General features: G+C 32.3%; 2 protein-coding genes across 13 annotated transcripts in view; one reads left to right on the top strand and one right to left on the bottom strand.

The window, feature by feature from the left end:
* The window catches only part of LOC112668649 (translation initiation factor IF-2-like), an 89,263-nt gene that overhangs the window by 954 nt on the left and 71,286 nt on the right, over window positions 1-17,023 (top strand). For 4 of the 7 annotated variants that reach the window (XM_049100036.1, XM_049100034.1, XM_049100032.1 and 1 more), the window contains exon 2: window positions 778-858. The gene's annotated coding sequence lies outside the window, so the exon portion shown is untranslated. The remainder of the gene's footprint in view (window positions 1-777; window positions 859-17,023) is intronic. The other 3 variants (XM_049100038.1, XM_049100037.1, XM_049100033.1) reach the window with 1 other exon arrangement.
* SLC4A7 (solute carrier family 4 member 7) overlaps window positions 1,896-17,023 on the bottom strand; it is a 110,069-nt gene continuing 94,941 nt past the window's right edge. For 4 of the 6 annotated variants that reach the window (XM_025461049.3, XM_025461052.3, XM_025461053.3 and 1 more), the window contains 4 exons: window positions 13,334-13,465; window positions 11,204-11,301; window positions 8,135-8,242; window positions 1,896-6,168 (listed from right to left, as the gene is read on the bottom strand). In XM_025461049.3, the coding sequence (XP_025316834.1) occupies window positions 6,087-6,168; window positions 8,135-8,242; window positions 11,204-11,301; window positions 13,334-13,465 (420 nt within the window). In that variant the 3' untranslated portion in view covers window positions 1,896-6,086. The remainder of the gene's footprint in view (window positions 6,169-8,134; window positions 8,243-11,203; window positions 11,302-13,333; window positions 13,466-17,023) is intronic. The other 2 variants (XM_025461051.3, XM_025461054.3) reach the window with 1 other exon arrangement.

Here is a 17,023-nt window from a genome sequence, read left to right as displayed (position 1 = left end):
TATGAAGCTTTAAAAAATGAAAAATATCCATGCTCATTTTATGCCAGACACTATTCCACAATGTCATCTGGTAGTCATGACTTTTCATTCTGGTTTAGAATTGAAAATGGAGGCACAGTAAGTTTTCTACGTTGCCCAGCTAGTTACTGGCACAGCTAGTAAATGGTAGAGGCGGATATAAGGTACACAGTTCTGCATAGGTAGAACCTATGTGGTTTCAGTCTAGAGCCTAGTCTTAACCACACTGATGCACCGTATTTCTTCAAGTATAGGGCCTACTTGATCTCATCTTAATATTGCTCAAAAAGGCCACCAGTGTGGCAATTAGTACAGTGACTACATCTCCCAAAACTTGATTTAAAATGCTTACAATGAACTATTCCCTGATGTTTCTTTTTAAATAATAACGAAAAGTAGGCTCAATGGGATAACCACACTTGAGGTTGGGTAATTAAAAATATATATTCTAACCTACAAGAACAAGGTAGGTCCCATTTTGGAAACAGAGAAGGGGGAAATGAAAGTCACTCAGATAAATGTAACAGAACTAATTAAACTTCAGAGAACATAAAGCCTAGCAGGATTAATGTTACTAATCAGAAAACATAAGTTGAATAATGTGGAGTTGAAAAGGTCTTCTCTTAAAGACATTTTAAATATTTAGCAGTGAGACAAAAATGATTCCACTGAACTCCTTTCCTTCATCAGAATATTGAATGTGCTTCCCCTCTTTGTCTTTCTCAACAAAATGTTAAGCTAATGTTTTGGCCTTTCCAGAATAGAAGTGGAAGTTGCATAGAAGATTAAGCATAAAGAACACTTGCCTCTTGGGAAGAAGAGAGCTATCCTCTTTACCTGGTAAGGATCCATGTTGTTGTCTGCAATGTGATAATGACCCATGCCCCCCCAAAGGGTCATGCTTGCCTTAAGTTCATGGCTTATGTGGTAGGACCCAAACTTGAAAGACCTAACATCCATCCCCTTTCCATGTTTTCCAATACCCCTTTTACTATGCTGAGATGATTTCACAGACTGTAAATTATAGAGTTCAAAAGCAAAACGTAGAATGCCTGAACTATAACATAAAGAACAAATAAAAGTAATTTAAACAGGTACCAAAATAGGTGTAAACTTCCAGGATTAACAAAAGGACAAAATCACTTCCCCAAATTTCTAAGATACCAAAAAAAGGGTATTTACACACACAAGCACATGTGCTTTCACTAGAGGAATGAGAATGATTTGGTAGACGATCAGCAGAAGGCTGAGAACAATTTGAAGGAAAAGAAGAACTGAAATGGAGTCTTGAAAGAACAGAGAAAACCGAAAGAAAGGTCTTCCAGTCAGGAATGTTCTCATTCAAAGCCTAAAAGGTAGAAATGTAAAGGTTAACCATAGAAAGAACTGACACTCAAGACATCAGATATGCCTTAATGAGCAAGATAAAACATAATGAGTAAGATCTCCTTTCTTCTTACCTTCTCCTACAGAAAAAACAAAAAACTCAAAAGCTATAGACGGGAATAAAAAATTGACAAAAAACTTTTTCCTAAAGTAAATGTAAGAAAACTTTCAGATGAAATTTCTAAAGCCCTAAGCACCTTTCTCACTCCTAAAGGCTATCAAGTTCACGGTAGGACATCAGAAGCTGTGTCTTATTATAGGGAGAATAATGGGCCAGTCTACTCTTAAAGGGCTTTAATTTCGAAATTTCTTAACTCTTATTTATTATTTATTAAAAAGTCATTTCGAAACACACAATATTTTGTTTCATCTTCTCTATTTCCTTACTGAAGGATATGAATATTTGGAATCACCTATTTTCCTTCATCCTCCATCCCTCTGCATGAGAAAGATATGCAGCAATCCTAATAAAGTACAAAGTAGAGACAATATCCAAACAACTAATTCAGTAGACTTTTATTGCTCTTTCAACTTCAATAACATCTCTAAAAAATAGTTTTCTTCTAACAATTATGAAACAAATTTGAAAGGCAGGATTGTTCACATTATAGACTTGGTAGAGACTTGTACTTCATATAAATGAAAAATACCAGTTCTACATTTTAAATGTTTAATTTACCTTGGATTTTATTACAAAAAAAATATTATCATTGTAATTATAAAAGTCATAAAAATTAGAACTGTACTGTGAAATTATACCAAGCTATCAAATATTATATAAATGAACAATAAAATTCAATTTCTATTTATTCAAACATAGTAAACATTGGAAGATAACCCCCCTACAAAAACAAACAAAAAAAACCCCAGATTTTTAATATTAAAGCAACAGAAGAAAAAGCCACAACACAAAAATCAATGCACAAAAATCTGATTAAAAAGCCACTGGGGTTTAACAATTACTAAAACTGCAGAAGTCAGTATGTGCTAATTAAATTAAACTTTAAAAATGATCTTTAGATGATTCCATTTCCAACTATATGTTTTCCTATTATTGATACTTATATTACTTTTGATATGTTAGAAAAGATCCAACTTAACATTAAAATTGCCAAATTTTGAATTTTGAACACTATTTTAAATTTTCAATGTCCTTAAAATCTTTAAGCTTACTTTCTAAAAAATAAATAATTGTTGTACTAAACCAGAAGACATTTCACATATTTGTATTATATATGATAACAATGATGTCATCTACATAAATAAATTTAAAGCATTAAGTTATTTAATTTAAACATTTTTGAATTACAATGTTATATCAATGGCTTACACATCCAAAATCTGAGCACTTTAAAACAGGATTCACATGTCAAAACTGTTGAGCACATTTACAGAATCAATGTACATGATATGATACTTGAAAAACAGCAAGCTCTGGTGTAATACCTCAGTTTCAGAAACCATTTTACATTACAGAATGTTGAACCTGTCTTTGTGAAAGGAAAAAACTTAGAAAGCTAATATATACACATACATAAACCTGAAGTATGAAGAAGAAACAGAAATGCTTTTTGGAGAGAGAAAACAAAAATTAGTAATTTTGAGTGGTAAAGAAACCCTGCCTTATAAATACATGCATTAGCACATAAAGTTTGTCCTCCATGTTTTACAAAGACTTGGCAAATATGAACATTGATACGCCACAGCTTTTTTCAACAACTGAAGAAATTTAAGATTTTTAACAACATTGTCTCTCTCTCTCTCTCTCTCTCTCTCACACACACACACACACACACACACTAGAAAGACTGTGTGCTTCACTTCAGCATATCTAATATTATAAGAGAAAATACAGCATCATCCTTTTATCATAAGGAAGTTATTAGCTCATTGTTTTCTCAAAAGCTGCTATTTTAGAGTGAAATAGCATCCAAAAGAAGGTAAATTTCAGATGGTCAACATCAGGATTTATCATAGTCTCTGTAAACAGACATCTATAAATAAATAAAATAGGGTGGAGAGAAGAATATCCTGAGGTGGCTCTGTAGCCAGGGTATTCAGTAGCACTAAGCTCCATCCTGGAAACCAAGGCATCTAAGAAAGTGCAGGGCTGTTTATATTAATTTATTTTGTAAATGGAATATGTACAGGTTTAATTATTTTGCACCTTGAGGTAAATCAGTACATTGCAATTACTACTGCTCATTTACACCTATTTAAGGCAACATTTAAAAATTTATATATGTAGTAAATTATATTTTTCACTTTCTTGCAATGAACACTATCCATGATTGTTATTTTTCAAAAATAATGGAAAAATATCATAACCATGTAGAACAAGCAATTAATTACTTAATAAACATGAGTTACCTTTGCTCTTCAATGGAGTAGTCATATCAGATTATTTTGTAAGTCAAGTAGTCAAAAGAAAGCAGAAGCCATTAACAAAAACAGTAAAAACATTTTGAGTGCAAAGTATTTTGCAAGTCATGGTTTTTCTGGCACTGGACAATTACTATACATAATTAAATAAAAATCACAGAAACACTATGATCCCAGGTAGTTTTCTTTAAATTTTAAAATCCTTCCTGTAAAATGAGCACATTTGTTAACCCTATGATGTCCAGACACAAAGAAACGATGTGAAGAAATCCCCTTGTTCAGGAACATCGGAGGAGTTTACAAAATATAGCAGCAAATACTGGGGTCTTTGGAAATGATTATGCTGCCATGGATAAATAGGAATTATTTCAATGGAAGTTCATAAAGAATAATAAGCACCGTGGGTAATACTCAATTATCAATTGCCAATAGAGTCTAACTCTTTTTCAGGCAGTACCAAATGATGCCAACTCCATTTTCTAAAGAAAAGTAGCATGTTACACTGTCAACTTCTCATTTGAGACAGAAGTCGAATCCTTTAACTAAAATCTGACAATATGGTCTCAGATGGGGGAACTACCTCAGCTACCAAGTAGTTAAGAATGGATTAAAAACACTTCAGAATTGCTAAAATATCAGCTTTTGGCATTCCTCCTGATCCTCTATAAGATCAGTTGTTCATACTTTTGTACTTTAATTAGAAATGATTAAAGGGAGCACTGGAATTTCATTAAAATTTTCATCCTAATATTCATGTCACAATTTCAGTATTTCTGTGGCTTCTCAATACTCATTTGGTTTTTGTAAATTATCCTCTTGCCAAATCACTTTCACAACCCCATTCATCCAGTCCTACAGGCTTAACAAGAACATTTGTTTATTTTATGTAGAGCTAAGAGTATATAAAAGATGACTAAAAAGATTTGCTAGAAGTTAAAAAGACAGCTCAGAAAAGCAGAAACTAAGAAAGAAATGCTAACATAAACTAGAAAGGATGCCATCTGAGCTATACATAAAATGTCTAAATTCCTTTTAAAATACAAATATGGCAGTGCTTTATAGCAAAGATGTAAAATCTGTCAACTGCTTTCAAAGATAATAAACCATAAATGCAAGTGAGCACCAACTATTTACATTAACAATTTAAATTACTCTGTATTTGTTACCTTTTCAAATGTTTATATAAAGTATCATATCAATTAAAATAAATAAAATAGTTTAAAATGAAATCACAGATAACAATCTATTAAATATTATCTATATGATAGAAAGAGTAACAACGTAAACAAGAAAATGAAAGGTAATTCTTTAGAATAAAGTAATACTGATCATAAACCCATAAAAGAATTCTGACTCCTGATTATTTAATATTATTTGTAATAGAAAAATAATCAAGAACTTGAACCTGATATAAACTAAATCATATTTTAAGAAAAAGACAGCAAAGGCAGAGAGCAGAGTGGGCATTCTGGGCTCTTATAAAGCATTAGGATTCAGAAAAAAAAATCTACAAAAGGCAACAAAATTTAACTACTAGCAAGTGGCAATTTACAGCCTCTAAAATCCATAAAGTTATGACTGGTATGGGGCTAAATTTACAAAATCACCTGCAATTTCACTTGTCTATCAGAATAGGAACCTAGATGTGAAAGTTTTAAGATTTAAAATAAATTTTAAAAACATAAAGATCAAAAAGCAATAGTTCTTATCTAGAAAGTTTCTACTGTTCTATCTTCTTCTACTGTTCTAAACTTCTTGTGAAACAAGATGGACATCTGCATAAATGAAACAAACACACTGAGAAGCCATGACATGTCACCATTTGTCCCACAGCACTGGCATAAAGATTCCCTGTTCTTCCCATAAAGAACTAACAGAAGTGAAATAATATGCAAAAATTTTTAGTAACTCAAGTTAAAGTTATAAATATATGGACAACGTACATCACTAACAGTTGGTATGAATTACCACTGATGGACAAATAGATTTAAAGGAAAAGTAAATTAAATACATTTCCCCACACCTCTCTACTGCAGAACAGAAAAATTTTTTTCCAACAGAATAAATATTTGAAGAGTAAGAACCATGTACCTCATTTCTAAGAGACCATTTCATTTTATACACAGTCTCCATGGTGTTCCTAACAAACTTCAGACACTACTTCAAAAAACCCAGTAGTCATGCATAAACAGCATGACATACAATATTGTCATATATAGTGACATGAAATACACACATTTTATATATATATACATATATATATCTGTATAGCTATATATATAATTCCTCTTGGTTCAATTCTATAATGAAGTTTCAGCATCCAGGTATTTCCTTGTTGGTTCATCTTCAAAATTTATTTTCACACTCACAGGTTTCTCAGGGCTATTTAAAACAAAGAATGAGAATAAATTATTTTAAAATGGACAAATCACATTCTAAAACTGGCCAACAGTATACATAATAAGCCTTTTGAGATGACTATTAATACTATAAACATATGACTATTATTTTATTGCTTTCTTTTCATATCAGTAAATTTGATTGGAAAGACAAATATTAAAAATTCTTAAGTTTTTTTTAATGGATATGTTTGCCACTGAAATTCATGTTTTTCTTACAACTGAAGGACAGTTTCTTAAAATTAGTCTTAAAATTATGTGACTAAGTTTGACTTATTAGTTTTCAACAAACAGCTGTAGCACGTGACATCTCACTGACAAATCCATTAAAAAAGCGATCTTTGTTAGTATAGATAAGCATCAAATAATTTCCTGCAAAATTTAACAGATTTACAAACTTTCTCTCCCCAAACTTGGTTCACAAATACAAGTTCAAAACACATATATCCTATGTTTCAAGTTAATATCAAATACAATGATTCCATGTATATGGATTTAGCAAATGATTTAATTGTAACATATGAATATCTGTTCTGAAAAAACTTTTCAAAAGTATAAAAACACACTGTGGTTTTACTCCCTTCTCCAGACAAGACTGAAGGAAGGTCCTCCAAACATTTCTTTCTGTTAAGTGACATAACCCAAACATTGTCTTCCCCTGTGATTTTGAATTGAGGGGCAGAAAATGAAAATGGAAGGCAGAAGTATGTAAGAGACAATGGTATCTAAATGAAAGGCAGAAGTATGTAAGAGACAATGGTATCTTTACATTTATCATGACTATACTAATAATCTGGGCCACAAGTGCTGACAAGATATGAAAAATTACTAAGAATAAAAAGAGCACTGAGCTAAATTCTAGCTGCATGAAATAACCAAAATGATAGAGTTCAATTTAAAAACTTTTAAGATCAAAGACAGAAGAAAGGAAGAGCCCAGCTTAGAGAATCAGAAGTTAATGATTCAAAAAAAAAAAAAAAAAAAAAAGAAAAGAAAAGGAAAAGAATAAAAAGGGAGAGGATAATAAAATCTAAGTAGGAACAAAGCTCTAAGAGGTGGGGAAGCAATGGATAAAACCTAACCTATTATTATCAAAAGACAGTGGCCAGATGGACAATAACTAATCAATCAAAAGCAGTTAGTGACAGTTTGCCAAGAGAAGTTTCAATCTGATATCCAACCAGAGTATACCAACAGTGTCTGACACAAGGTGCACACAGAGTATTTGTAGAATATGAATGGTTGAGTGCCCTACGGGATACCTCATTTCTCCACTCACCAAGGGATTAAAGTACTAATGCTTATCAAACTAGAATCACTTAGTTTCAGGCCTTAAAGTGAGGGTAGAAGAAAGAAAAAAATGGCTTCCTAACAAGAAATCTAAGAAAGGAGTTAAGAGAATTGTTAGGGAGTACATGGTCCATTATAAAACCAAATGGCGTTTATACCCATGGATTAAAATTCTCTTCCAACTATCTTCTAGGAAAACATTTACCCCACCTGAAGAAATGGCAGGCTAAAACAATACAAGGAAAACAATCATCTCTTTTTTTCTTGGACGATCAGAAAGCATGACTTAGATAGTGTTCATTTAGAGTATTTATGTAATCCCTGGAAATTATCTTTCTTTATATGGTTTCTGATCTTTTATATACTTAATCCATACCACCATAATGTGTATATCCATTTTTATTACAAAATGCTCAAATTCTTTTTGGAAATAGGCCTATGAATTTAAAAAATAATCTATCAGCACTTATATCTTATTTCCAGTATTCAGTAAAATGATGGATATACAGATGAAAGGAAGAGGAGAAGAAGGCTTGTTTTATTGAGAATATAACGTATGCAAATTGAGTTACATTTAATGGTTTTATTAAAAAGCTATCTATCCATAAATCAACTGAAAATTGGCTACAGTTAGAAAATGCATAAAGAGTTACAGCTACCTCGTGCTAGATCTGGTTACTTTGGCATTCTCAGTATTCATGGAAAGTGCCTTCCACTGTGCAGTTTTGGCCATTTCATCTGATATGTTAACAACTGAGGGATCGACACTGAAGAACAAATACACTTTTTGGTTAGTATTCAGTACTTGCAAAAGCATTAATATTGTCACTCTTAACTATAACTATATAATATTTGTCTTCATCAGCTTTGCATTGAGAAAACTCTTTGTCATGCACTTAAACCAAGGTCTAGCAAAACATCAGGATTCTACAGTTCTGTTATAAAGGTCTCATGGGCAATTGCATCTTTCTGTATAATTAAAACTAGGAGTAAGATTAATTAGATTGGCAATGATGTCCAAAGATGATCATCTTGGCTTAAGTGTTTTATTGAAATAACCTAAAAGAATACATTAATGTGCTTATAAATTAAAAAATACAAGCTCAAATCAATTAGAAGACTTTTATAACTGGCACAAATTTCAATCTCATAAACCGAAGATCCAAAGTATAAAAGGAAAAGCTAAGATTATGATTTTTTTTAAAAAACCTAGTTTTTAATAGCTTTTAAAAATAATTTAAAAGAATGATGGAAAAGGCAACACTTCAAAAGTAAAAACAGAGCTCTGAAAACATCTGAACAGATAACACAAAAACAGGCTTATAAATATCACTTTTAGCTGGCATTCACATTTTTGGTGTCACAGTGTTATTCTATCCACTTTATCAAAATCAAAACAACAAAATACTGTCCTTTCATTGTAAGGAATAAATGTAACCATTCCCTGTATATAAAAAATATTGCAAAATTCCTTCAAGACCCCAAATCCAACGATGATATCCATAAGTAATTTTGGCCTCAACCTGGTCACAGTCACAAGTAATATGAAAAGTACTATAAAGTTAACAGAAATATAATTGCAAGTTCTTTTTCTTCACTAAAAGAGTAATATTGCATGCACAGAAGTGACAGATACAAATGTCAAATTAGGCTTTATGTTCAAAATGTGACGGCAGCTACATGATAAATGGCAGTCATTGTAGAAAGTGCTACCTTTGTTCACAATGTCGTTTAAATCCAAATGTCATTTAAAATAGAAGACTGTAAAGAAATGTGACATGGTAACTGAAGAATCTCTAGGAAAAGGTGCTTTACCAAGTCAATTTTTTTTAAAGTGCACAAAATCTGAATACCCAAATTCACAATGGCAGACCCAACCAACTTGAAACTACCTACTCTGCATAAATGTTTCTGTGTCTGGTTGCCAATTTCAAACAACTGGAGAGAGACATTCCTGAAGCACTTTCTAGCTTCAAATGTCCCCTTCTAAGAACTTTCCCATTAGTAGCAATTAAGATCTTTTTAAAAAGACATTGCATCTTTGTTTTTCCCCAAAATAAAATGAGATGGGAATGAAAATCTGTCTACATTAAATCAATCACTTTCTTATTTCATGGAGTTTTACAGCTTCCAAATGTTTTTCTATATTATCTCATTTCATTATCATGGCAAGCAATCCAACACGAATTAAGATTTTAAATTATGACAGATGAACAGGTCAGCCAATTGCTGGCATTCCAAATATTCAAATTTTAAGTGAAGCAGCATTTATCTTGGCCTATGTCATCACTTAAAAAGACAAAAGTAACATACAAATAATCATTCTTTTGGTTAAACATCAGACAATGTTAGTACACATTCCACTTAAATTTGTCAAGGCCCATGTATAATCATACTGAGGAAATAACAACGCAGGACCTATAGAAACTAAATGGCGAATAATCTTTAGAAATTGATGCATCACTAATAACCATCAGTTCCTATACTCAAGTACAACAAAGTTAATAAAGTAATTTGCTTAGCAAACATGTATAGAATCCAGCAAAGCAGAGCACTATAGTTGTGTATATTAAGATGTCTATACTTGGCATTTAACTTAAAGTATATAAGAAATATTTGAGGAAAAATCATGAAAGGTGAAACAGAGTAATACCAATGACGAAAATTAATAGTTAAAAGTATACAGGAATATTACATGATGAATTCATTTATCAAACTAGGAAGACCTCTGTAAAAACTAAAAAAATTAAAAATGAAAAAAAATTGAAGTTAATAAATACCAACAAACCTTTTCCATTAACTGGTCAGGGAAGGAAGCTATATACATTCTAAAACTGACTTTTCTACTATCAACAGCTAATCAGAAATGGCTAATACATGCATAAATAATGTTTTTATTTTTTAAAACTACAAAAAAGTACACAGATGGAGTTTAAAGACAGAATTAACTGCTGTCTTTAGTTCTTAAATTTACATGTAAATCACCAAAGTCCTACATAATAAACTATATATGGAACTCCAGTTTTTCATAATATGAGCCCTCACTGCCAATAGTCAAGTCACATCTTTGAATTCCAAGGCCTCTAAACATAATCACAATTTGGAAGGTGATCAGAAAATGAGTTACAGAGTTAATTTTCCAGCACACACTGATGCAGGCCTAATAAAAAGGACAAAGCCATACTACGGAGAGAATGTGAATATTCTGAGACTTGTGTACTGTACTGATTTTAAACTTCATTAAAACAGAAGGAGTGCGGGCAGCCCGGGTGGTTCAGCGGTTTAGCGCCGCCTCAGCCCAGGGCCTGATCCTGGAGACCCGGGATCGAGTCCCACATCAGGCTCCCTGCATGGAGCCTGCTTCTCCCTCTGCCTGTGTCTCTGCCATTCTCTCTCTCTCTCTCTGTTGCTCATGAATAAAATATTTTTTTAAAAAGTATTAAAAATAGAAGGAGTGATGCAAGACAAATAACTCTTGTGTGCTTGGCATGGAAGTTGGTTTGAGGCTCTGGTCCAAGTCCAGTCTTTTCTTCACTCCTGCCTATAACCTGGGAGGGGACTTCCTTTTCAATTTCATGAAGACCCTCTTTAGTTGACTTTATGCCAGATGCTGGTTTTGTCATTATTTTTAAAAATAGAGATCACTACTTTAACAAAGTATCACATGACTTACTCATGTACTTTATGTGGATACAAAATACATTTTATAAGATACAGTTTTATCTCACCTGTATTTTAGGGCCTTAACTGGAATTTGTAAGAGACTTCCCCCTTCAAATGGAAGGTGCACAGTATCGTCATCAGCTTGAAGCATTCGTTCAGCTTCCTTCAGAGCACATACACAAAAAAAATTACTTTTCCCAGAATATTTCCAGGAGGACCAATTAATATATAACATCTTCAAGAATTAGAAACCCAAACTGACAATATATTTAAACACATTTGCCTTGATTGAAAAATTCCTTCTATTATTAAAAACACATACTGGTAGCACAAAAGAAAATGACTAAATTTTAAATGGTTATAAGTTTCATTTCTTTAAGTTAATCATTAATACTGTTTTAAAATCAATTTAGCTACATAATTTTTATCAATTATTAGTATATAATAAGATAAAATTTTGTGAAATCTGATGGCTTTCATTACAACATAATATAAGCAGAGCCTCCTTTGGAAAGGGCAGAATTTCTCAATCTCAGCAATACTGACGTTTAGGGCCAAACAACTCTTTGTGGTTAAGAGGCAGTCCTGTATATGTAGGATGTTTAGTAGCACCCTAGACTTCTACCCACTGGATGCCCATCCAATTGTGACAATCAAAAATGTCTCAAACCCTGAAATATCAACCCTGAGAAGAAATGTTATCCCAGGTGGAGAACAACTTATATTGGAGATATGACCCCAAATCATGACATCATAATTACTGGGGACATGGTAGGATGGACTGGGAGAGCATTTACATTCTTCTTTCTTATCCCTAGAAATCCCACTATTTATAGATGGCAATATGCCCATCTTTTAAAAAAGTAATCATTTAAAAAAAAATGAAGCCAGGGCTAAATTTCCCAGCAATCCTTGAAGTTCCAGGCAGCCACGAGAAGCAAGTGGAATTTACTGGATGACATTTCTGGAAAGATTCCTTAAAAACAGGATAGTAGGGGAGAGCCCATTTTGCTTTCTTAGCCCTCCTGCCACCTCTACTCTAACATGAGAGCTCAAGCTCAGCATCCATTTTGATCTATAAGGTGATTCTGAGAATCAAAACCATGTGCTGAGGTGAGAGGACAGCAACACAGGAGCCCAGACCACTCTGTCGAGCCATCACATCACTTTCTCTTCTCATGACTTCTACATGAAGTTTCTGCAGACACTCTTATGTTTCAGTCTCCTTTACTTTTGTTTTCTGTTGTATACACTGAACCTAACGTAATTCTAACATAATACAGAAAATAATAAACAGGTAATTTTAACCTCAGTATTTTATAAATAAATTGCATCCTATTTGGAAATTCACCAAAAGCTCAGAAACATTTACATGTTTAATTTAGTTTTAAAGGAAACAAAAATCTTTTAAAAATTTTGGAAACTCAATTCAAATTAGTATTCCAATTAGTATCCTAATTTAAGAGTCATATTTTTTCTTAAAAAGTAAACAGAAAACCAGTAATTTTAGCATAAATCAGCACTAACTAATCAGTCCAAACTATGAAAAAAATACCAACAAGGCTTAATTAAACCTAATTGTAAAGCTTTAATAAGTGCATTTTCATAAATACTAATATAATAAGGTATAAATTATGTTGCTTTCTCTCAAAAATTAGGGGGAAAATTAATTTTAAGATCTCTAAACAGGACCACAATATTTAAATATGTGTATCTTTTTCTTATCTCTGATTTTCTAGCAATATTCTTAATGGGAAAATGAGTAGGGCACTAAAATCAATAAAATCATCTATGCCATATGTTCAATGTCTACTTTTCCTTCTTACTGAGGAATAGCACTGAGCTCGTTATTTACAAAAAAATTAAATTCAGAAGAAAATATTCATGTATATCTTTGTATACAAATCAACTAATGGTACATTAATACTGCATTAAGACTAGGGTTTATTAGTACTTTTTGCAAAAAGATATTTAAAGTCCTTTTTGTCATTAAATATATATCAGGTTATTAAAATGCTGTTAAAATATACACTAAAATGTGTCTAGGTTTTTAAGGTTTTATTTCATAAAAATAAGGTTCTTAGGAGTTTTAAAGGAGCTGATTCATGTAAAGTGACCACAAAAGTGCCTGCTACTTGGTACAAAATATTAAATAATAAGTGAAAAGTGTAAATTTAAAATTCTGGTCTTTTTACCTCTTTCTCTTTTTTCTTTTTGTCATCTTCTTTCTTTTTCTTACTTTCTGGCATGAGGTCATCAAGCCAACTAAGTTCTCTCTTTGTGAAACACAGATCCATGAGTTTGCGTACAAAGACTAATGCAAGAACCTTAAAAGAGTGGGGGAGAAACTATTAAGTAACATCTAAAAATGAAGCCAGGGCTAAAAATTATATCATTTAAAGAGAGAAAAAATATCAAATCATAAATAACAAAAAAGTACTTCATATATTTTATTTAAAAATCACTTCAAAAAAAATAAATAAAAATCACTTCAGGGGCCTCTGGGTTGTGCAGCTGATTAAGCATATAACTCTTGGTTTCAGCTCAGGTCATGATCTCAGGATCATGAGATCAAGCCTCACCTTGGGCTCCACGTTCAGCAAGGAGTATGTTAAAGTCTCTCTCTGCCCCACCCTTGCTCTCTCTCTCAAATAAATTTTTTTTAAAAAATCACTTCATACATCATCTTATTTCAAAAGAACTGAGTCACCTATTTATCTTTTAAGCTTCCTGTTCAAAGAGAACATATCAAGGAAATGGCATTCTTAACCTCTTCCTGTAAAAATCCCTGTACTCTGCATAAAATTATAAAGCAGATTAAGCATGGTATCTTCAAGTAAAACAAGACTATTAATTTTTATGATGACTTTAAAATATATACATCATATAGGCAGATATAGTTTTTTTTTTGGGGGGGGGGGGAGTTCCTTTGAAGGGGAAAGGAGTGGGCAGAGAGAGAATCTTAAGCAGGCTCCGTTGATGGGTCCAGCACAGAGACCAATATGAGGCTCAATCTCGTGACCTGCCTGGGTTGAAATAAAGAGTAGCACACTTAACCAACTAAAATACCCAGGCGCCCCCAAGTAGATATAATTTCTAAAATCTTAAGCAATGGACTAGAGAACCCATTTGCCAGTATAAGGTTTAAACTTTCCAATTATGTATGTGAAAAAGATATACCATTACTTTAACTTGTTTTCCTTTAACTGCTACTAAGGTTGAAGATGTTTTCAAATGCTCATTGGTCGTTTGGGTTTCTCCTGTTCTTACCATTTTCCTTATTACTATCTTTTGTCTGGTTTTTCAGATGTCTTTTATGACTTTTATTCATGAATTTTTAAGAACTCTGTGTAGTTCAGATAGACACATTTTATCTGCCTTACATGTTATAAATACTTTCTCCCAGTTCACAATCTGACTTTACTATGTTCACATAAAACATTTGATTATCATGTGGTTAAATATACCTATCTTTCTTTTACAGTTGGGTTTCCCTATCTCTTTTGAAAAGTTACCCTCAATCACTGGACTATATAAATGTTTTTCAAAATTTTCTTCTACATTTTAACATTTAAATCTTCAATTCACTTATGATTATTTTCTGAAGATGGTATTGGTGAAGGAAGCAACCGTAGCTCCCATACACAGTCAAATCTTCTAAGACTATATACTAAATTTTCCCACATAGATGAATTATCACCTTTAATGAAATGACTCACTTATGATATTCAAGTGGTTAGGTTCTCATATATTCTGATAAATTTTGGACTCAGTCTATTTTTCTGATTTGTTTATTCCCATGCCAATTCCATTCTGTGTTACTGCACTGACTTGACAGCAGTTTTTAAATATTTAGTTATCAACAGCATGGTACCAGCATAGAAACAATCAAGTCCCTCACCCCAGACTCAGCCAGGAATACTTACTTATCTTTGTTTTGTTATTCCTCTGGTATTCACTTACCTTTATTCTTTCATTAATAAACAATTTACATATAATAAAATAGAAAAATAGCACATATATAGTCTGACACTCTTGACAAATGTACATATTCATGGAACCCATACCCAAATAAGACATAGAACATTTCTACCATCCATGTTATCTATGACTCTGACATTAATTTTTCTCTATGAGCTTTAAAATTATCTAGTTCACACTGCCAACAATCCTCCCCACATACACACAAGCACAAATGCAAATAAAACACATAAAATTCATATCTGGAAGGGACATCTTTACAATATACTAAGTATGCAAAACAAAGAACATAATTTATCTTCCTATTTGTTCGGGTCTTAATCTTATGTACTTCCACATTATTATGGAATGAACTGTGTCCCTCAAGAAAGATGCACTGAAATCTTAACCTCCAGTACCTCAGAATATGACCTTATTTGGCAATTGGGTTGTTGGAGATATAATTAAGATAAGGTCACAGTGGAGGAGGGGGAGTTCCTAATACAATATGTCCAGTGTCCTCATAAAATGGTCATAAAGACACAGTGATACACAGAATACCACATGAGAAGGTAGCAGTTTGTGGAGTTATACAGTTGCAACACAATGCCAAAGATTTTCAGCAAACCACCAGAAGCTAGAAAGAGGCAAAAAGGGTTTCCTTACATGTTTCAGAGGGAGCATGGCCCCATATACACCTTGATTTCAAACTTCTAGCATCCAGAGCTATCATATCACGGATTTCTTTTGATAAGCCAATGAGTTTTCTTGTAACCACCCACTCTAACAAAATTCTTAATTCTATTAGAGTTTGTCTTTTTTTTTTTTTGTCACTTGAGTGAATAAGCAAATAATCACATTATCTACAAATAATGTTATCTCTTCCCTATAGCAAATATTGTATTATTCTTATATCACAGTTAGAACCTTCAATTCCCACTAAATAACAATAATAGTACACATTTCCCTATATCAGAACTCATTTACAAATTTGTATTCACAATGACTGCAGTTTTGTAAGTCTTTTTATCTTTACTTATGTTGGTAATTCTTGCTTGCTATATCACAGTCTATTTAATCATGATATGTTATAGAAACACTGTAAATTTACTTGTTAATATCCTAAGATTTTTTTGAACTTCTATTAGTAAGTAAGAAGTCAGCATCATTCTTTTGTACAAGTTTATTAGGCTTTGGTATTAAGATCTAGCTAGTGTTTCATGAGAAAAAAAAATGCAGATGTTTCCATCTTTTCCTTTGGTCTAGAAAAATTTAAGAAGTACTGGAATTAACTGTTCTTTAATATTCAGCGGAGCCTGTGATCCAAGGGCAGATCTCTGGCCATTTTTCCAGTCCCTGTGTGCAACTGAGTTATACAATCCATAGATTTTATGTTTCTCTTTGGGTTAATTCCTGGAAATGCATAGATAGAATGGAAATAATCCATTTCCTCTAGATCAGTGGCAGGCAAACCACAGCCTTTGGGTTAAATCTGATATTATCTGTTTTGTATGGCCTATGACCTAAGAACAGCATTTAAAGATGAACATTTGCAGTTGATTTGATGATAGGGAACACTAACTTTGAACCACCTTATGAATATAACTTTAGGTATAGCTTACAGACTTTGTTAAAAATTCTCTGCTGCAATACCTACAATGCTTTTTAAATTTAGTTTTCTACTTAGGATTATTTCAGCATTTAATGTCTAAATACTTTATATTTTTTTAGTGCTTTTCATTATTCATTTGTAATTTAATTTATTTGTATTCAGGAAATATTACCCACATAATTTTTATGATTTTTTTGATTTTTTAAGATTTTCTTTGTGGCCAAGTATATAACCAGTGGTTATATGGAATTTACAAAAGGATGAGTATTCTCTGTTTGCAAAATACAATATTCTGTGATAATTTGGTAAATGA

The sequence above is a fragment of the Canis lupus genome, chromosome 23, assembly GCF_003254725.2.
Source record: "Canis lupus dingo isolate Sandy chromosome 23, ASM325472v2, whole genome shotgun sequence".
In the NCBI taxonomy this organism is placed as follows: domain Eukaryota; kingdom Metazoa; phylum Chordata; class Mammalia; order Carnivora; family Canidae; genus Canis; species Canis lupus.
This window is presented reverse-complemented; position numbering and strand designations above follow the sequence as displayed.